This window comes from Anarrhichthys ocellatus, unplaced genomic scaffold (assembly GCF_004355925.1).
Source record: "Anarrhichthys ocellatus isolate YVR2014 unplaced genomic scaffold, GSC_Weel_1.0 scaffold13, whole genome shotgun sequence".
Lineage (NCBI taxonomy): Eukaryota > Metazoa > Chordata > Actinopteri > Perciformes > Anarhichadidae > Anarrhichthys > Anarrhichthys ocellatus.
In genome coordinates this window covers 4,718,936-4,739,869 of record NW_022280043.1, presented here as the reverse complement: position 1 = coordinate 4,739,869, position 20,934 = coordinate 4,718,936, and the positions used below count along the sequence as shown (strand labels likewise).

The window sequence follows — 20,934 nt, the reverse complement described above, 5'->3', positions numbered from 1 at the left end:
TGTGTGTGTGTGTGTGTGTGTGTGTGTGTGTGTGTGTGTGTGTGTGTATGTGTGTACATGTCTGTGAATCTGTAGCTTGAAAGTAACCAATGATGGGATGAATGAGAATATCTCACCTGCATTGTTGACCAAAACACCACTCCAGTCTAAAGAGAGGGACAGAAGATGGATTTATAGATAAATAAACAGAGGGATGTTTTACATGGCATTAGGAATAAATAATAGTTCACGGTCAACTGCACCTTGTAAGATGTCCAGAATTTCTGTCTCCAGTCTTCTAGCGGGTCGTCTTTGTTTTCTAATAGACTTAAACCTAAAATGTAGAGGTGGCTGTTAAATGTTTCACTGATTCCATTGATCCATCTCAGAAAGCATTCTTCAAAGCCACTTTAAATAATATATATCAAATTCATAGTTTAAAAAATATATATTGTCAGATGTGCTAGTAAATTGCAACACTTTATTTCACATCATCATCATTTCTGAATAATTTCTATACAATTTCCTGGAAAAACTGAATACATAGACAACTGTGTTCAACTGGTAAACAAATTAATCAATTGATTGTGTAACCTTAAGAGTGTTTTAGTCAGCAGGTCAGATGAGCCGGCAAAAATTTGAAATACCGGCCACCAATTCAACGTTCGGTATACAGAGAGCAACGTTTACAATATTAAAGAACAATCACTTTTTACTGGGTTCATATGGAGCATTTTCTTTGAAGGACATAACTAATTCCCCAAAACTTACGAACAAATCGGTGCTGTAGCTACAATTTAGGACACCATATCTTCAGAAAAAGAGGGGAGCTTAATGACACGAAGAGGACATTTTACAATAACACACTTATTACAACAGCTGCATCTTTTAAAGGTGATTCTGATGTTTTTGGTTTTAAAATAAATGGGATTAATCAAGTGAAAACAATTGCAATTTCTTCAATGGTATTTGCTTAAATAGTAGTAGTATTTTATTCATGGCTTAGATAAGCTTTGTAACACACTTACCAATATAAAAGGCACTGATAGTGAGAGGAGCTGCGATCAGCTGATCCACCACTACTTTCCCTGTCACTGCCTTGACTCCGCCTCCGGGCAGCATCCTCTCCAGCCATCGGAGCCAGTGGTAGTTGAAGTTCGCATGGAAACAGAAGCCGACAGTCGCCACTCGAGCCGTCTGACACCAGTTGATGCCAGCTGGATCCTCTGATGCGGATCCTGCAGCATGTTTCCCACCCAGCACACGCTGTTGTATGAGGTCAGCAGAGGCGAACAGCGTTGTGTATCCCAGGACGTTACTGATGTACGGATGAGCCTTGAACACAGCCCAGGCCCGGTTCATGGTGCAAAATCTGATTAGAGACAATTCAATAAAAATGCAATAAAGCCATTGGGTATGACTGATTTGAGGAATGCTTTAAAATACATGTTCACATTAAGCAAAATGTTGAGAGAAATTATCAATGATGGCCGAAAAATAGCATGACATAATGTGTGTCACTGACTGATGTAAGTGACATATGTTTAAAACCACTCTAATTTACAGCTTTTACCCAAGAAGAAGTTAAACCTACCTTTCAGCGTAGCTCTTCTCAACCCCTCCTATTTCCAAAGCTCAAAGCGACACAAAGCTCTTTTCTGATTGGTTCTGTTGGATGAGGAGGAGGAGGAGGAGCTGAGACGAAGGTCTTCTCACCAGGTCAAAGTTCTGCCAATGTTGTAGCGAACGAGTGATAAGACCTTTATCAGCCCGCTGGAGACGAATCTGAGAAAATAGCATGTGAGAAATGGCAGCAGTAAGTAGAGAGGTGCTGTCAAGCTGTTTTACTGACACGTAGACTGATATAACTGACTGAATCTCCAGTAGCATTGTCCATTACCTTATCATGAGGCTAAAAGCCACTTGAGTCACGTCTGTGTAGAACAATAAATGCAGCTCACCATTGATATTTCTCACTTGGTGAAGTGCTAAAGTTGAGACCACAGCAGAATGATTACTGTGCAGCTCTCTGGTCAGAGGCACATGTGGTGTCACTATAAATAGATGCCACTCCTGCAGCAATGCTGCTATGCTTTGAGTAAAGCACCATAAGATGCACAACACCTTCATTTTGTTAGAGTGAAGAAGGAAGACACGTTGCATTGTTGCATTAAAGAAAGGTGTTTGAGATAAAGTGTCTTAGTAGCGGTTAAAAGCCCTGGAACAAATTAAGATGAAGAATAGTACAAGATGTGTGTAACACAATATACTAGTACAACTATTCTGGGACAATGTAAAGGCAACTAAAGACATTATGTTATTACGACTAACTGTGCTGTGATGCATATTAAGGGAACATTGAGGAGGTTATTCAAAGAAGAAATGGATACAATTGGAGTAAAGTTTAACTTTTTTTGGATGGTTGCACTGACAACAATGGACAATTCATTTCTCATTCCAAATGCAATGAACAGAGCTTTACACAAAAAAAAGAAGAAGAAATACATTGGTGTAAAGCTGATCCTCCAGAAAAAAGAGGAAATGTGTTTGATGGAAAAGTTGATCCATTGATTTAGAAGGTATGTTTGAGTTCTATGGTGGAAATGTCACGTGTTGTTGTCTGTTAACCAGTAACAAAAAGCCATTTAAGAAGAAACATAAGGACACATTTCTCAGTGGGATGTCAGAAAAAAACAAAACCACACTCAACTGAAAATCAGGGTGAGGTCACTTTAAAAAGTGAAATGTGGAAGAAGAAATTGAAAAAAAATGCAGCTAAAGTTGTATTATTATTCCTCTTTGTGAAAAGGTCAGCCTCTTTCTGCACCCACCTGCTGCCATAGATATGAACAATTCTGTATGTGGAAGGTTTGCTATTGAATTGGAAAGGTCAATTAATGCCACTAGCAACCATCTTAGCTCTTCCCTCTGAGAATGTGATAATTAGGGCCAGAGTTTAAGCTGATCAATTAAGGGCTTGTTAACTGTCTCAACTGGTGCGTTTGTGTCTTCCAGTATTTAACAAGCTGCCTTTAGTGTGGGCACACAATGGGGACGTGTGCCCACACCTCCACGAGCGGTTCTCAGATAATTGCCTCTTTCTTTTTAGAGCCTCCCATCGTGTCTCACTTCCTCTACCGCAATCAATTTGCCGAGTGGGTTTCTATTCATGCTGCTGGAAAAAGAAGAAGGTGTATTTACATTGGGCGCTTGTGTCACTTGGACTTAATTTGCACACACAAGACACACAATACATGCAAAGACATACATCAGCAATTAAATTACCACTCCTCTCTCTCCCTCTGAGGCAGCCCGCCACCATCAAGCTGAGTCCTCAGTGCAGTTCGTCGATTTGAAGACACACAGCCACAACCTGACGAGGAATAAGGTAAACAGGATTTTATTTTATTTTTCTATTGAGCTGAACTGAATGGAACAAAGCAAAACACAACAAACAGCAGCTACAGCATGTTTTTAATGTTTCAATCCTCTAGTGTAACAGTAATGAGTGGCGGTGGGTGACAAGTATTCAGATCTTTTACTGAAGCAAAATTAGTAATACCACAGTGTAAAAATACTTCATTACATGTACAAGTCCTCAATTCAAGATTTTAAGTAAAAGTTCATATTTTTCTAAAGAAAATGGTTCATATAGGTGTTATATTATTATTTATGTCAGATATTTTTGGGTAAGTATTCCCATTAATGTGTCAGCAGCCTGTTATGTCGCAGCTGGTTGAGGTGAATCCATTTTTAACTCATATACTGTACTTTTGAGTAGATTAATGCATTGTTTTTTATAAACTCAGCATATGTTTTGTGTTAATCTGCAGAGTAACTAACTACAGCTGTGAAACAACTGTAATAGCGTAAAAAGGTTTTACTCTGAAATGTGTTTTAGCCAAAAATGGAGATACACAAGTACAAATGTATACAATTTGTAAATAAGATGACTATCAACTCATAACATGTTGAAACTAGTTTATTTCCAAGAGAGCTATGTGCTGTTTTGTTGCTTTAGATTTCTAATATGTATTAAATGTAATTAATGTGATGTTAATGGCATTTTTCTCATGTTAAATCACTCGAAGTGCAAATCACTTGATCTGATAATCACAGTATTGTCTTTTTTTTTTATCCTTTCATGTCTTAATCCTTTTATGTCTCGTTCTCTTTAAACGTGTCTCTCTCTTTCAGCCATGCGACCATCGATCTCTGTGACTCTTGAGCCCGGGTTGGAGAGAGGAGTGCCATGGGGTCGAGACCTCTACACCTTTGTAACTTCAGCAGCGGGTCACATGATGAGGACTCTTCAGAAACCCCGGAAGAACCGACCATCCAAACGGCAGGTCAACCACCGTCGCTTCCTGCACAACATGATCCAGAGGTGTGTGGAAGCATCAGACAAGCACTGAAATCAACTGATAGTAAAATGGAAAACAGAAAAAACTCAACATTATGTTCAACAGCATTTGTGCTAAGCTAACCTGCTAACACACATGAGAGTGGTATCAATCTTTCCATTTCAATCTCGGCAAGAAAGCCAGTTTCCCCAAAATGTGAATTTATTCTTTTGAGGTTACACAGAAACTAGACAACTGTTGTTCAATATTTCCGTGTCCCCTCGTGTGTTTCTCTCAACAGAAAGTTTGCAGACATCGAGGCAGCGAACCATCGGCTGGCATCTGCTCTTTATTTCAAGGATGAGGAAAAAAATGTCTCCTCCCCGACATCACAGCAGCCAGAGACACTTGACCAGTCAGGTAGCCCCCAAAGTGGTTATCAAGACCCAGATGAATGCAGTGCTCACACAGATGTAGGTGGCATCTGTAAGGCCAAGAGTGACGTCTCTGTTGCCTCACATGAAACTGAACTCAGTGAAAAGAAGCCGCCAGACTCAGGACATCTTTGGAAACGACACCCCAAATCACAGCGCACCACTTGTACTACTAGAAAGACCAACCAGAGCAAAGAGAGACAGAAAAAAGAGACTAGAAATCAACTATCATCATCGTTGTCATCTATGAGCTCCCCAAAAAGTATAGACTATCACCACAGGGCAGAGCTCCTTCATACTGAGCGTCACGATGATGAAAGTCATCTTAAGTCAGCAAACAACCTCTCAGAAGACTCTCAAACAACTCAGGACTCAGGTTTCATCCAGTTCAACCAAAATGTGGGCACCTCTCCTTCCTTCTCTCCAGAGCTCTCTCCGTTGTCTCTCGACTTGTGCGACTTCTCGATCCAGATGTTCACAGACATCTCGACCTGCATGCAGGGCCAGAAGAGCATCGCTGGCATTTCAGAGAGTCAGTGGACCGATATCATGGATCTTTTTAGCGTTGGCAGTAAGGATTTAGGAGGCTGCACGGATCTAGAGGCCTATTTTGAAAGTATCTGTGCATGCCAAGGTGACGCTCGGCAGGAAGTCGGTGCCGATGATGTGGGATTTGCAGCTCAGTCAGAAAGTTTCAGCAACAGATCTGAGCTGGAGGAACTACACTGTGAGACAGGTGAGTACAGATATCAATACAGATGCCATGGAGATCAAGGATTGTCCACAAACCACTTTCTGCGTGATCAGAGGAACTCGCAGGCGCCGAAACAAAATGAAGACGCTGCAGAGACACAGTTTAACCATTTTAAGCCAAACCAAGAGACAGACATCCTTCAAAACAAGTTCCCCACATCGATCACCCACCACTACTACACCTCGGAGCTGCAGACGTACCAGCATCCTCAGGTGGAGAGTCCCTGTATGCTGGTAAATAACCAAAACTTTACACCATTTGAGGGCGTAGCTCAATCATTCTCTGTACCGCTTCATAATCCTGAGCACCGTCCCATACCAACACCGCCCAATGAGGATGAGTGGCTGTTCACTGATATCTTAAAGGACAGGAAGTCACTCGACTGCATGTCGTTTTAGTGAGAGGTTTGCTAGTGAGAGCATTTTTTTATTCAAAGCATTACTTGGGGACTCATTTATACTTTTTGCAGCACAAGTTATCCAGAGGTGTTGTTTGCATTTTGCCCTTAATTTAAATGCCTGAATGTCTTGATCATCATTTGAACACATTTCAGTACAAACCTGACAACGTGAGCTCAACTTTTCAGGATGTGTACTGCCTGTCAAAACATTCTGGTTAAATCTCAAACAGTTTTTTATTGTTGTAAATACTGTGAAAAAAATTAAAATAAGCTTTCAGATTCTTTAGCCTTTACTTAATAAAGGGAGGTATACTTTTGTTCTTATATTATACAAAAAAACATTTTTTTATTACAAAGTATGTCTGTATCAAGTCCAGTAAAATGACAATCACATATATTCTATTCACTAATATATTTCTTAGTTTTAATTTTTAAAGATGCATGCATGGTAGCAGCACTTTTAATGTATTCAATTGTCTTATTGTGTTTCTATTCTTTTAAGCTACCTTGCTGCAAAAAGATCAGAAAGGATGGTATTTAAAATTAATTAGAATTACTTTGCGTGAGATTGAACCTCAAATTCAACACATTCACAAATGTCTTTTCTTTTTAGTTCAAACACAATTGACTGGCAGTAAATGATAATATATTATTTTATAATACAGTATATCAAACATCTTTGGTTGCTCCATTTTTGCACCAAACCTTTTATGTGAAAGCCTTCAACTGTTACTTGAGCTGTGTCTCAATGTGTGTATTGATTACAATGGTGTTATTGCTTAAGTGTTAAATGTTAATGTTTAAAATCGTGACAAATATTCAGAATGTCAATATGTGAAAGATAAATGCTGTCATAATACTAAAAACTTCTCTTTTCTTGTGTGTAGAAGTAATGGAGGAAGTATTCAGATCCTTTACTGAAGTAACAGTAGAAGGAGTGCAATATAAAAAATATTAAATTACAAGTAATAGTCTAGCATTGAAAATGTCATACAAGTACATATGTATTATTAGCAAATTGTACTGAAAGTATCAAGTAGAAGTACTTTTAGTGCAGAATAAAATGGCCTTTATGAGTGTTATACCATAACAGCGGGCCACACACTGCAGATTATTAATGGACTATTAATGTTGCATGTGTAAGTATTATTTTACAGCTGTAGTTGGTTGAGGTGGAGGTATTTTATACTGTTTTGTAGTTTGATCAAAAATACATCCTATCTTAGAAACTGATGATGTAAAATCTGAGAATGTAGTGCAATGCAAAGTACAATATTTCCCTGTGAAATGTATAAAGTAGCATGAAATGCAAATACAAGTTCCTCCAGTTTGCACTGAAGTACAGTACTTCAGTAAATGAGGTCAGCTTGTGCTCTCAAAGAAACACACAGAAACACAAAAGATCAAAACCAACGACATATATTAAAGTTAACCCCAGTCAGATGTTTTATAATTACAGCATCATTAACAAAAAGAGGCTAAAACAATAAACAACATTTTTTTCCAAAATGTCTCAAGTTCCACAGTAGCCATAAAGAAACAAAACGTGAAAAATAACACCTTAAAGAAGCACCCGCCTCATCTCTTGCTACAGGCGAACAGAAGCGATCTCGTTCCAGCAGTTCAACCCTCGTGTCTTCAGATTTTGTTCTATCAAGGTGTGAACAAAGTCGCCACGTTTAGACGTTGATACGACATTCTGAGAATACGACATTTAACAGTTCTGAGTGACAGATCGCGTCGCCACGACACGTGATGTCAGCTCATTTGGCTTAAATGCTTAATGTCGGCCTCTTTGAGATACATTACAACCCGACAGGGCAGCCAGGATGTACTGACGATGTCCGGCTCTCTTTTTTATCTCCAGTGGTAATGTGTAAAGTGCAGCGTTTACACAATAATAATGAAACACACAGCTTCAAACTAAATCAATTGCATATTGCTAAAATAAAAGAATTGTACATACATAAAAAAACAAAATCAAACCCTTTAATAGACATTAAATATATGTCATCAGTAGTCTTTCTTCACCCATCACTAACCGTGATTCACAGTAAACCTGGCATGGCAAAAACAAAGCTCAACATGTATAACGTTACGGTGACCTGAGCACTGTACACGCTTACGGTTCTCATTTTGCAGGTGTTAGATTTGCATTGTTTCATTAAAATACACACCTGTTCAATTTAAACAGAAGGAAGGGGAGGCAGCAGTGATGACAACCCTGATTGCCGAAAATAACTGGTTCTGTGCGTAATCAACCACAATCAAAGGTAAACACCAACAGGATCATTAATCCTTTGCCATCTATAATATATATATATATAACCAGAATACAAAGAAAACATTCAGAGCAACATTTGTGATTTATCTTTATCTTCCTTTAGTTCCAATTGAAAGTTGAAGCTTCAGTGACATTCTTTATTATTTAAAGAGATGGTTCTACATTTCAGAAATAAGCTTATTTCCTTTTTGAGAAGAGAAGATCTAAATCATCCTCATGTCTGTAAATATGAAGCTATACAGCTAGAAGACCTTTAGCTTAGCTTAGCTTAGCACAAAGACTGGAGACAGGGGTAAACAGCTAGCCGGGCTGTGCCTGAAGCCAACTAAACACAACTACCAACATCTCTAAAGCTCAATAGTCGACACATTTTATCTTGCTTAGTAGAAAAAGTCAAATCTGAAAGTGGTGAGCTGTGTTATACGGGCGGTTATCTGCCAGACTATTTCTTAGTCTGGTGTAGTGACTTCCTGGAGTCTCTGCTTACTGCGTCTTTAAAAATGAATCTCTTTGTTTTTGAACATACAAGCTTTAATTAGTGAGCTTTAGAGATGCTAGTAGGTGGATTTTGTTTCCAGTCTTTATGCTAAGCTAAGCTAAGCTAACCAACTGCTGACTGTAGCTTCATATTTACCTTACAGACATGTAAGTGGTATCTCTCCACCAGAAAGCGGATAAGCACATCCCCCAAAATGTTTCACTACTTCTTTAAAACATTGTCATTTGTGTCTAGTTATCACGTTGATTTCCTGGACAGCCTTAAAGATGCGAGAGGCAAACAGGTGCTCATGAAGGTGCTCAAGGCCATGAACAAAATATTTAAAAAAAGACTGTTAAACAATAAATAAAACATGCTGAGCAAAATGGAGACGTATCAACAAAAGAAAAACACATTTGAAAGCAGGTTTCACACAAACATTGTCTATTTGACAGCAAGGTGTTTGGTCGACGCCACACACGTTGAGTTGATAGCTTGGGTAAAAAAAAAGCCAACTGCTTTTTGTTCTACTTGCCATTCGCTTCTTAAAAATTCATTCCTCCGTGCCTCCATTGTAATTTTGTATCTAATACTACTCATATCTGAGAAATGCTTTTGAGTTATTCTACACAGGAAGTGTCAGCAGAGACGGAGTTTATTCTACTGAGGAAAAGTAGAAAACCTCACCATCGTCGACTCCCGTCTTCTATTCTACAGCTACTCAACGTTTACTACTTATTTACGTCCCTTTTTCTCATCCATACGCCCACCATTTGGTTAAACACAAAAGCTTTGTTTGAGCAATAATTTACACAGATAATCAGTAAAAATCAAAATTACAATGTACAAGATGCTTGTCTAAAACAAAAACAAACAAAAATGTATTCTGCTTTGGATAAAAAGATCAATTAATAAAGTTCTCCGGGTTATTTTTTCTAGTTATGTTGCTGCGGTAGATCTTTTTCTACACCAGCAACGAACCAGTAAAACCAGTTTTCCACCAGAAAGATCTTTCATGCAAATTCACCTCTGAGACCCGACGATGTAACACTGACCAGTTCAGGCCGACATCAGCACCAGCGGGGACGGAAGAGATCGGACTAATGGACGCACAGTAAGTAACCAGCGATCAATGACTTCACATTGGATATAAATTATACAAATTCAAATTTCTGAAGCAATATGTTAAGACTTTAGTTAAAGAAACGATCTAATACTACCTATCGCTTTGTCTAACAACAGACTCTTTTTCTAATCTACAGAAAAATGATTTTTTTAAAATTCAAAACAGCTTAACTCATGTACGCTGCTTTTTATGGACAAATGCTTGCCTCTCCACAATTCTGTCAAATTATATGAAAATGATATAATATATTATGGAAGTTAGTTAGTGTAGTTTCTGATCAAACATTTACAAGAAAAAGTTGAATTAAATATTGGTTACTAATTGCCATTTCTCTTTTGCTAATTCAACCAAATTTCCCCCAGTTTTGTTTTTTTAACCTTTCTGTTTGCCAGATTAAGTCTCTCTCATTTCATGTTTTTTAAAACTGACTCATGAAAATGTGAGAAATCACGTTCCATGTGTGTATTTGACTGCTTTATGTAACAGATTGTCTCAACACCTCTCAGAAATATTTATTTTCACTCCCCAGCAGCCCTTTATGAATATATATATATATATATATATATATATATATATATATTCTCATCAAAGGGGTAAACATGGCTTAGCTTTAGCTTTTAAATACTTCCTAATGTAAAATACGTGACCACCGTAATGTTTTCTGCCCTCTAATTACTGTACAGCATCATGAAATTAGTTGATAATAATTCACTTCCCCTCAGAACTCTGGGAAATGTAGTTTAGTTTATCAGAAATGCACTGTAGAGATGTATTGTAGAAATTTCCAGTCTTTGTAATGTCATTTTGTTATGTCAGTTTGTTACAAAATAAAAATTAATTCCAGTTGCCTCTTTGTAAAATCTCATTTTTACACTTTTTCTGTTTTTCAGCGAGGTTGTTTAACAGTTATAGCGCATGATGTATTCATCTTAAATTTTCTTTTAGGAACTACAGTGTTGTTATGTGCTGTGTGCATGTTACGCCTTCACCCCTGAGTCGTTGAGGCTGTGAGAGGCCGATGTCTGTCTGTCTGTGTGTATGCGTTATGTTTGTAACTCAGTCTATGTGTGCGTCACTCTGTGTTGTTGACGCTGTAGGGCGGCGGAGGGTCCAGGCTGTGTTCAGAGGAGGGAGTCGGGGTCCCTGGAGGTCCAGAGGAAGGGGTCGGTGAGGCGGGGGGCTCCTCCGAGTCAGAGTTCTCCAACGAGAGGTCGTCGACCAGCGCTCTGCGTCCACGCATCGCCAGAGGAGCACGCCTGGACAAGAAGAGAGGCGGAGTTACAGTTTGTCCGGTGGAGGAACCAGCCGAGAGCGCTTCTCCGAAAAACGAATGTATTGGTCCAAATATCAAAGAGTCCACACACACCTGATTTTGGAAAATGATCTTTGGAAGATACAAAGCAATGAAGACTATTTTTAAGCTACTCCTGTTTGTCCCTGAGATCCTGTTAGTCTAAGAAAGTCCCCATGCATGAAGTCTTTTCTCTTGAGAAAGTGACATGTAGACGCAGAATGAAAATTCAACATGTGTGCGGCTCATCTATCAGGCACATATTTGCACACGGTAAAAATGATTTTCTCTGCCTGTTAACTGGTCTGCTTCTGGAGTTGGGAGCTGTTTTGACTTTACTTTTTATTGTTAACTATCTTCAGGGGACATCAGAAACACCTGTAGGTTAAACTCGGCTGCCGTAACACTTTTAGGGCTGACTAACTATACAAGAGAGAAATATATTACGATAGAATATTGTCTTGTATTGAGCCCAATACACTAGATCTGCCATTTACTTACTTAAAACTAAGGCTGCTTCTCACAATTATATCCCCTATCGATTCTTTTTCTCAACTAATTAACAAATTGCTCGGTCTAAAAAGTGAAATAAAATAGTTGCTGATAACAAGTTCAAAGTGATGTTTCCAGATGGCTTGTTTTGTGTGACCAAAAGAATCTCAATTCACAAACATAAAACACAAAGAATGCAGAAAATGTTCACATTTCAAAAGCTGGAAACAGAAAATGTTTGCTTGACAAATTAGTTGAATGGTTAATCAATTACTATTTGATGGTTGTCGATCCAAATCAATTAAGTAATAAAAAACACAAGCACTAAATGTGAATGTGCATTAAGTCTCCACCCTTCTCCACACACACACACACACACACACACACACACACACGCAAATGATAAAAATATGACACACACATTGACCTACTGATCTGGCTTCCATTCAGGGATGCTGAGTGTTGGAGTGACGGACACAGATGGACAGTTTGTTTGTGTTAGATGGACACAAACAGATGCAACAAAAGAGCACAACAAAACAAATCATATTGAGTTAATGGAGGGGTTAAAAACAAACAAAACAACAATAAATTATAATTCAAACACAGAAAATACGTGCACACACCCACACACACACACAGGGTTACCTGAGCTGGCTGCGGAGAGTGGCGATCTCTCGTGCCATGATCTGACTGCTGTCGGTGAGCTCCTCCAGTTCTCTCTGCAGCTTCCTCTTCTGGGCGTTGGAGCGAGAGTTGTCCTCCTCCACCTCCTCCAGCTGCCGCTTCAGCTGCTTCAGGCGGACCATGGATTTATCCAGCTAGGAGGAGGAAGGGGGAGGAAGAGGCAAGGTGGTTGGGGAAGAGGAGGAAAGGGACGGAGCATATTGCAGAGGTCAGGGTGAGACACGGGATCGGAGGAAAGAAGGGGAACAAGAAGAGAAGGGGACAGATATATAAAAAGAGAGATTAGTCTGGGGACAGGAGGACTGATAGGGATCAGGAGTCAGATTAAACCTGGCAGATTATCACCGATGATGTTTTGGTAGGGGAGTGTGTGTGTCTCTGCTGTGACTGATGGATTTATTCTTCGGAGTGGAATACGCTCTAGCTTCCCAATGAACACACAGATGCCGGGGTGGGATTAGGATTAGGTTGGACTGAGCCGGATAAATCACTCATTTTGGGATGATTTTTTAACACTCTCTTTGTGCCCTGGGTCACAATTAGAGCAGCGTTCCTAGCTGACCTGACCCCCATTAGATTCATATTTAATGGTGCGTCTCTGTCTATCCTCTTGTGGATGATGTCAATTTTCTTACCTGTTCTCTGTACTGGTCTGCGTGTCTTCTCTCGTCTTCTGCCTGCATCATCACCTCCTTCAGTTTCTTCTCCGTCTTCCGCATCAGTTTGTTGGCAATGGCTCGTTCCCTGAGAGATGGAAATGTTCATTTTAAGATACCTGTTGCACCAAGAAATTCAAGACATCTATAAAACATTACCATCTAATTGTGTTTTAGAGAGTTTAATAAACTGAAAATCTGAATTGCATATTTACCACTGGGACCGTTTTAAATATTTAAAACCATTGTACATTGTACATGTTGCATGCAGCCACGTTTCTACAGTAGCCCAGAAGGGACAAACCAAACACTGGCTCTATACAGAGCAATTCATGTTTTTGTTTCGGCCACTGTAGTTCAATAATTTTCAATAAGTTAAATAATTTATTTTGAAAATTAAGAAAGTAACATTTAATATAGAGTGAACTTTTATGTATAAAATTTGCATTGACCCTGGTGTATTACCACTCATTGTTATTTTAATTTGATTTTAATTTATATTCTCTTTTCAAGTCTCTCCTAAAAATAAAAGAAATATAAAGATAAAAAAGGGCCTATCTTTGAATGTAATTATCTGTTTCTCTTACGCTCTCTCCTGTTCCAGCTGCTCGTCCATCGAATCTATCTTGGCCTCCAGGGCTGCGACGCTGAGCTTGTGCTTGCCCCTCACTGCTCCCTCCATCTCCCCCAGTCGGGTCTTCAGATCCTTGTTCTGTCTCTCCAAATGCTCCCGAGCCGCCTCAGCCTTTTGGGCCAAAGTCCTCTCTCCCTGCAGCTGCACGGTGAGAGTCTCCACCTGGAACGCGAACAGTGCAGCAATGAGGAAGCTTACATGCCACACATGCCATTTCATGAAGTGACATTGAGAGTGGTAGATGTGTGTGTGTGTGTGTGTAAATCTACAGTACCTGTAGAGCATTCTTTCTTTGTCTTTCCGCAACCAGTTCAGAGTTACTCTGCTCCTCCTCCAGCTCCTCCTCCAGCTGACTGACTCTTGCGTCCAACCTCCTCTTTTCTTCAAACAGTATGTTCCTGGACAGACATTACATTTTAGTTAAACCAACACAAGTCCATATACCAAGCAACAATAGTAAAGTAAAGTGGTACTAACTTTCCAGAGCTGCTGTTGACCATCTCATCGGCCACCTCGTCTCTCTCCTGCTGAGCCTGTCTCTTCTGCCTCTCTGACACAGCGAGCTCCTACACAGACGAATGAAGGCACACTGGGTTTTAAAGTCACTCAGAACACAGACACCATTTCTAAAAGCATTATATCTTAATATTTCTGTTGGGTTTCAGTTAAATATACACACCTCAGAAAACTGCAGGACTTCTGCTTCCAGAGTTTGGATCTTCTTTTCGTTGTCTTTCGACTGTGAGATCACCTCATCCCGAGCCAACCTGCTTTCCTCTAGCTCGCGCAGAACTTCCTTCATTTGACCCTGTAACAAATAGACACTTTTTTTAGAATGCAGGCCATTGACAAGTACAGAAAATCAATGTTTATGCGCATGAAAATGTCTTTACCTGCAGCCTGCGTAGGTGCTTCACAGCCTCCTCTTTCCCGCGGGTGGTTGTCTCCCCCTGGGCCTCGGACTCCTGCAGTTCAGCCTCCAGCTGCTTCTTGGTAGACACGGCCTGAGACCGCTGACTCCTCTCCTCCTCCAGCTGGATCTCCAGCTCCTTCACCTGGCATAGGAAGGAGGATAAGAATACTTTGTGTGATTTGGAGAGAAGAACAGCAACAACACATTTTCATCTCTCTCCCTCCTCTCTCTACCTGTTTGCTGAGCGCCCTCCTCTTCTCCTCTCCCTTCTCCTCGCTGGTGCCTATCTCCCTTTCAAATTGAGCCTTGAGCGCCTGCAGGGTGACCTCCAGCCTCAGCCTTGAGTTCTCCGCCTCCGTCAGCTCCTCCTCCAGCTCCTGCGTCTGAACCCGCAGGCTCTGGGCTTCTGTTTCTAAGCTCCTGCGGGTGCGTTCCAGCTCATGGACCTGATTCAGGGGCAGATAATATGTGGTGACTCACTGAGGACTGAGACAGAGAAATGACGAAGGAGTCCCAAGAGGAAGATTCTTACGCTCTTGCCGACATCGTCCTGCTGGTTTACAAGCTGTTCCATATCCAGACGGAGCTGCTTGTTGGACCTCTCTAGCTCTTCCCTCTGATCCTGGGCGTCCTACACACGCACACAAACACAAGAACATTAATCGCCGCAATCACAGATGCATAACGAAAAATCGTTTACGGTCTGCTCTCAATTAGTTTACCTGCAGGGCTCGAGAAAGAGCCATATGTCTCGTCTCCTTCTCTCGGCTGTCTGCTTCTGCTCTGTCCTTTTCCTCTGCCAGCCGAGCGCTCACCGCCTTCTCCTCTGCCAGACACTGACGGGGTGACGGAGACAAAGTTAGAGGTGTAGGGAAGGAAATATATTTGCAGCCTGTGCATGGCGGCGAACCGATGAGACTCTGACCTGGTCAAACTTCTTCTGCCTCTTCTCCAGGGCCGTGCAGTTCTGTCTCTCTCTCTGCAGGGCAAGTGTCATGTCCTCTATCTCTTCCCTCAGTCGCTCCCTCTGCCTCTCTACCCGATCCTTCTCCTCCTCCTTCTGTCGCTCCCTCTGGGCGGTGCCGTCAAGCTCTCTCTGGAGTTTCCTGCGTGTCTCCTCTCCGACTTCCACCGCAGTGTTCACCTCCTCCGACTGCTTACGAAGCTCTCCCAGCTGAAGCAGAGAGGGGTTAATAATTCATGAAAACCAAAAAAACATTTGTTTTATATCTTTGGCTATTGTGAAGTATTAAGGGATGTGAGAAACACTTGGAAATATGAGAAAGTGGATGTTTCTATGTTTGCATCTACTGTTTCTGGGTAGCTTTGATGTTTTACTGCTGTGGACTGCTGTGGATCTATTTCAAAGAGATAAAGCGGTTATAGAGTTAAACCAAGCCCGCGAGGGTCTTTTACCTGCTGGGTATGAGTCTGGATCTGCCGGGTCAACTCTTTGGCTCTCTCCTCCTCCTCCTCCAGTCTTTCCATTAGTCCGTTCCTCTCCTCCTCCAGCGCTCGCACCCTCGAGCCCAGAGCCATCTTCTGACGAGATTCATCCTGCAGCAGTTCCTGAGTGAGAAGAAGCGACAAGAGTGTCAACCAAAGTCCGGTGACAAGCTTGTGCATGTGCTTTTGAGAAGACGTTTCAAAAAGCTATTGCTACTCTCTCAATTGCTAAAAGTGGCTAAATGTCACACCTGCATCAACACTGGTGTCTGTGTGTGTTTCACTTTGTTACCTTTGCATCGTGCAGTTGGCTCTCCAGGCTGCCAACGTCTTTAGTGAGCCGAAGGGTTTTGGTGTCAGATAAGGACAAATTGCCGGAGATGCTCTCAATTTCACACTGAAAAAGCCACAGTTGGGATAAAGGTAAATTTACCAGAACAAAAACAAGAGCATCTCTTCACTGCAGGACCATAGATTTTGTGACATTCAAAACATACAAAGCAACACCTATTTGAACACACACAAATTTCACAACTAAACTATGAATTGAAGGTTTAATATCAGCGTGTTTGTATCCATTTCCACCTGTAGCTTGTGCACTCGCTCTTCCCTATCCTCCCGCTCTCTCTCAGCCTGAGCCAGTCGGGCGCTGGACTCCTGCAGCTGACTGTCGGCCCTCTTGCGGCCTCTCTCGCTCTCCGTGCGGCTCGCTTGGAGGCTCTTGAGCTCAGAGCTCAAATTCTGCCTCTCTTCCTCCAGCACTGTCTTGGCCTTCTCCAGGGACTGACGTGCCTGTAAGAGAACATGGACGGCACCTGATGAGCGACATGTTTACACATGCATGTGTGTTTTGAACATGTGTGCGGTGTTCCTCTTACTCTTTTGCTATTGTCCAGCTGTTCCTGGAGGCCGTCTATAGCAGCGCTGTGTTTGACTCGGAGTTCTGATAGCTGGGCCTCGTGGTGGCGAGTCTTGTCTTCAACACACCGCTGGAGATCACTTAACTCCGTTTCCCGACGAGACCTGCGTAGACGGAAGAGGCAGGAGGTCAAAGAGGTATAATTCTTGCCCTTTTTATTAGACTCCCTTTTTCAGTCCTGTCCCGACAACAGAAACTGAACTATCAAAGTCTGTATTTATGATAATTTATGTGCGTATCCTTTACCTTAGATCCTGCTGTGCAGCTGTGGTGTCCAGAGTGTCCTCCAGCTCAGTCCTCAGAGCCTCCAGCTCCTCCCCCAGGTCTCTCCTCTGTTTCTCCGCCCTTTCCCTCATCCCTCGTTCATTCTCCACTTCCTCCTTCAGCTCAGACACCTGTGACATGGCCTCCCTCAGCGCCCTCTGAGCTTCTGCTCGACGCGCTCCTTCTTCCTCCAACCTGACACAAACAGCAAAAGACAAAGGAGAATTAAGGGAGGGGTGTAGTGTGAAAGATCTATGACGAGCCTTTATTTGTGTCACTGCGTCTATCATATGTCGTCCTGCGTCTCACCGGCCCTGCAGGGTGGTGATTTCCTTCTCCTTCTGAGCCAGACTGCCCTTCAGCTCGCCAGACAGCATGCCCATGTCTGACAGCTGCTCCTGGGCCTCCACCGAGTCGTTCTCCATCCTCCTTCTCCACTTCTCCTGCTCCAAGCGTCCCTGCTCCTCACGCTTTAGGCGCTCTGCACACAGTTGTGGAAGCAACGGATTTTAGATTGCAGCATTTGAACAATAAAAGTTGGATAAAGGATACCAGTCTCCACTAATGAATTATGACTGGGTGCTAGAATGTAAGATTACTCTAGCTTTGGCTAAAATGTTGGTGTTAATTATTTTAGTTTAATACTGAGATATTATTTTTCACAATAATCCACTCATTTTTGGGAGAAAAAGTGGAACAATTTAAAGTTGCTACAACTCCACATTGTGTAAAAAACACCTTTAAATAAAAAGTCTTTCAAATATAAAAAAATATTACTCAAAATGCACATAAAACCAGCATATCTTCTGAATAGAATTGACTGAGTAATTTGAATCCAATCATAGCGTGCAGCAGGAAACAGTACAGCTGTACGTTGCCTGTGGAATGACATCAGGACAGTTACCCTCTAGGTCAGCGATGACAGCCTCCTGTTTGTTCTTGAGTTTGTTCAGACTTTTGGATTTCTCTTCTTCCTCGGTGAGCTGATCCGTCACTTCGCTCAGACGCTCCTCCAGCTGTTTCTTCTCCTGCTCAGACATAAATATCAACATTGTATTGGATCATGGAACATGTAAAAATATGTACGTATACTATACAATGATGCACAAAACAAACTCACACATGATACAAGATGAAAAAGTATTAATGTGATGCCCACCTTGCTGAGTCGGTCTCTCTGGTCCACTGCACTCAGCAAGTCGGTTTCCAGACTTTTCACTTTGGTCTCCAAAGTAACCTTTTCCAGCAGGAGGCGCTGTCGGGCACTTTCCTCCTCCTCTAACTGCTCCTCCAGGTCCTGACAAGGAGAGGACAAAATTTAAGCAACAGGGAATGGACAAAAGCCCCAAATTAACTTCAATATTCATGTAATGTTACAGATTTTCTTCTGTTTTTATAAACAAAGCAAATCTGGCAGAAAGATAAGATGAGTCAGTATTAGTTTACATATTAGAGTTAACTTATTTCCTCTTGATCTCCTAACCTGAACATTCTGCTGCATCCTCTTCTTCTCATTGGTCAACTGCATGCCTCTCTCCTCCTCTTCCTCCAATCGACTCTCCATCTCACCCATCACCTCCTCCAGCTCCTGTTTCCGATTGGCCAACCTGGCCCTCATCTCCTCTGCCTCCGCAAACAGCTCCGCCTCCGCCTGCAGCTGGTCAGCCAGCACTGACTTCTCCTCTATCAGCTAGAAGGTGATAAAGAAAGGATGAGGAGGAGTGATGAGCGAGGCACTGATTCATAGCAGATGGATTTCAGTGGGGTGGACAGGCAGCAGAACAAGATGAACGTTTATTACCTGAGCGTGTTTCTTATCCAGGTCTGTGTAGTCCTGCTCCACTCGGGTGAGATTGTCCTTGGCCTTCTGGAGCTCGCTCTCCCTAACCTGGATCTCCTCGTCTTGGCGGGTCACTTGCAGCAGGGGCTTCACCTGGTTGGCACAGAATAAGGATCAGAGGTCAATGTGAGGGACATTCCCCATTCCTGCATCCCTTTTGATTAGATTTCCTGTATCCAGGCTTATCTTATTTATTTATTTCCCTTATCAGGGCCCTAAAGTCATTGTATTGATTTTACAACATATTGTTTCAATTGCAAGGATCTTACACCTATTACACACTTTGTTTATTGTGAGCTGGGATGTCAGATTTCTGTCTTTCCTGCACCAACTAGTAGTTATATCTCTCTTTCTACATTTTTATTGTCATACTACAGCACAACGTTTTAAACAATGCTTGTTTGATTTAGTAGTACAAAGAAACTAAATCAAAGTTCTAAAAAAGCTAAATAAACTGAAATGTTTCAGCTGTGTCAGAGATCACTTGCAGATGTGTTTATTGTGTATTTTATGTCTTTGTTGTAACATGGTTTTGCGCTCAGTACCTTGGTGAACAGCCGCCACCACTGCCAGTTCCTGAGTTTGAGGTAAGCAGCGCAGTTCCTCTGCATGACTCTGAGAGCACTCAGCTGCTGCTGCTTCTTCAGGAAGGATCTGAGAAGTAAAAGAAATACCACAATAAATCAACAAAACCACATAAGTGAGTGCAGATAATCTCTGAAATGACTCAAGGCAGAGCAATGACCTTTCAGAAACAGAAACTACAGAATTAAATAGATGTCAGGTAATAAAACCAATGACAAGTTATAAGTCTGAACTATAAGTGAAATGTTTAAATAACATCTGTAGGCATTTAACAGGGTCATTAATCAACAGCAACAACTTAATGATTACTGTATTTTTATTGACTGGTAACACACTATATTTTATTGTCAAGCAAAAGACAAAGAAGTTTTATAAGTCCAGGGCATTAGGACACTTACTTTTACTTTGCATTTTGATGTTTTAATGCATTATGTAAAGCACTCTGAATGGCCTTTGTGCATGACATGTGCTATTCAAATAAACGTACCTTTAATTAGTTAGCCACCATTGTAAAAATATAACTTTATTATTTATGTCTTTTACAGGCCAACTAGCCGTCATTGCTGTTGCTGTTCCTGAGTCACTGATAGGGGCTAAAGATTAAATATTAACGCTCCTTGAAGAGTGAAATACAAAACTGCATTCTAAAGAGCAGCAAGTGAGTGCTCCTTAGAGAAACCCCATCAGTGTTAGACGTTTGTCTTCTCCTATCCTTTTAGTTTCAATTAGCGTAAAGCGAACTTTGACTGACTGATGACTCAAGTTAAATCAAGTCAATTAATGTGTAACAAACGTTTAAACATTACCAACAGGAACAATAATTCAGTATCTCTCTCTCTCCCCCCCCCCCCTAATGTTTAATGTTTTATCTTGGTAATGCTATTACTTGCGAGCGAGATAGCCTCTGGAGGCGCTCTGGAAGCGTACGATGGTGTCGGTGATCTTTAGGTCTCTTTCTTCTTCCAGATGAGCCAGGACTCCAGCTCTGAAGAAGACTTTACTCTGACCCACCCTGAACAGGTTGAGATCCAGTTCCAAAACTTTGATCTGAACGAGGAAACAGTGGTTGGAGATTTCTACCGTTTGAATCAGCATGTTGAATTCTTTTAACTACGGAAAACTGTCTCACCATGAGTTCTGATGCCTGTTTGCCATCCATGAAGGTGCGAGGAATAGCATTCGGAGTCAGGATCTCGTATCTGGAGGACAAATTAGACCAAGAGACACAAGACTGAGCATGTGTAAAAACTAAAAAGGATCATTTGCAGGAAGAAAGTGCGTGATGAAGCATTTAGTGTCTGTGTTGGTGTCTGTTTAGTCTATTTTCAGCTCCAGAAATACAATCTCTCTCTCACACACACTCACACACACACACACACACACACACACACACACACACACACACACAC

At 41.4% G+C, this 20,934-nt stretch overlaps 2 protein-coding genes across 6 annotated transcripts in view; both read right to left on the bottom strand.

Moving 5' to 3' along the window:
* LOC116386379 (mpv17-like protein) overlaps window positions 1-8,730 on the bottom strand; it is a 9,270-nt gene extending 540 nt beyond the window's left edge. Inside the window, exons 1-5 of the mRNA XM_031852521.1 lie at window positions 3,265-8,730; window positions 1,574-1,764; window positions 1,008-1,351; window positions 243-313; window positions 117-146 (exon numbers count right to left, since the gene is read on the bottom strand). Of these exons, the coding sequence (XP_031708381.1) occupies window positions 117-146; window positions 243-313; window positions 1,008-1,341 (435 nt within the window). The 5' untranslated portion in view covers window positions 1,342-1,351; window positions 1,574-1,764; window positions 3,265-8,730. The remainder of the gene's footprint in view (window positions 1-116; window positions 147-242; window positions 314-1,007; window positions 1,352-1,573; window positions 1,765-3,264) is intronic.
* Window positions 8,731-10,386: 1,656 nt separating this feature from the next.
* Window positions 10,387-20,934, bottom strand: part of myh14 (myosin, heavy chain 14, non-muscle) — a 25,801-nt gene continuing 15,253 nt past the window's right edge. For 4 of the 5 annotated variants that reach the window (XM_031852515.1, XM_031852518.1, XM_031852516.1 and 1 more), the window contains 25 exons: window positions 20,655-20,724; window positions 20,412-20,572; window positions 19,486-19,594; window positions 18,902-19,033; window positions 18,584-18,790; window positions 18,260-18,397; window positions 18,005-18,128; window positions 17,410-17,581; window positions 17,083-17,295; window positions 16,796-16,940; window positions 16,503-16,709; window positions 16,210-16,314; window positions 15,888-16,040; window positions 15,397-15,645; window positions 15,194-15,307; window positions 15,004-15,102; window positions 14,705-14,917; window positions 14,452-14,613; window positions 14,238-14,366; window positions 14,036-14,124; window positions 13,833-13,956; window positions 13,512-13,720; window positions 12,904-13,012; window positions 12,230-12,402; window positions 10,387-11,054 (listed from right to left, as the gene is read on the bottom strand). In XM_031852515.1, the coding sequence (XP_031708375.1) occupies window positions 10,871-11,054; window positions 12,230-12,402; window positions 12,904-13,012; window positions 13,512-13,720; window positions 13,833-13,956; window positions 14,036-14,124; window positions 14,238-14,366; window positions 14,452-14,613; window positions 14,705-14,917; window positions 15,004-15,102; window positions 15,194-15,307; window positions 15,397-15,645; window positions 15,888-16,040; window positions 16,210-16,314; window positions 16,503-16,709; window positions 16,796-16,940; window positions 17,083-17,295; window positions 17,410-17,581; window positions 18,005-18,128; window positions 18,260-18,397; window positions 18,584-18,790; window positions 18,902-19,033; window positions 19,486-19,594; window positions 20,412-20,572; window positions 20,655-20,724 (3,790 nt within the window). In that variant the 3' untranslated portion in view covers window positions 10,387-10,870. Of the gene's footprint in view, window positions 11,055-12,002; window positions 12,037-12,229; window positions 12,403-12,903; window positions 13,013-13,511; window positions 13,721-13,832; window positions 13,957-14,035; window positions 14,125-14,237; window positions 14,367-14,451; window positions 14,614-14,704; window positions 14,918-15,003; window positions 15,103-15,193; window positions 15,308-15,396; window positions 15,646-15,887; window positions 16,041-16,209; window positions 16,315-16,502; window positions 16,710-16,795; window positions 16,941-17,082; window positions 17,296-17,409; window positions 17,582-18,004; window positions 18,129-18,259; window positions 18,398-18,583; window positions 18,791-18,901; window positions 19,034-19,485; window positions 19,595-20,411; window positions 20,573-20,654; window positions 20,725-20,934 lie in introns of all 5 variants that reach the window. The other variant, XM_031852520.1, reaches the window with a different exon arrangement.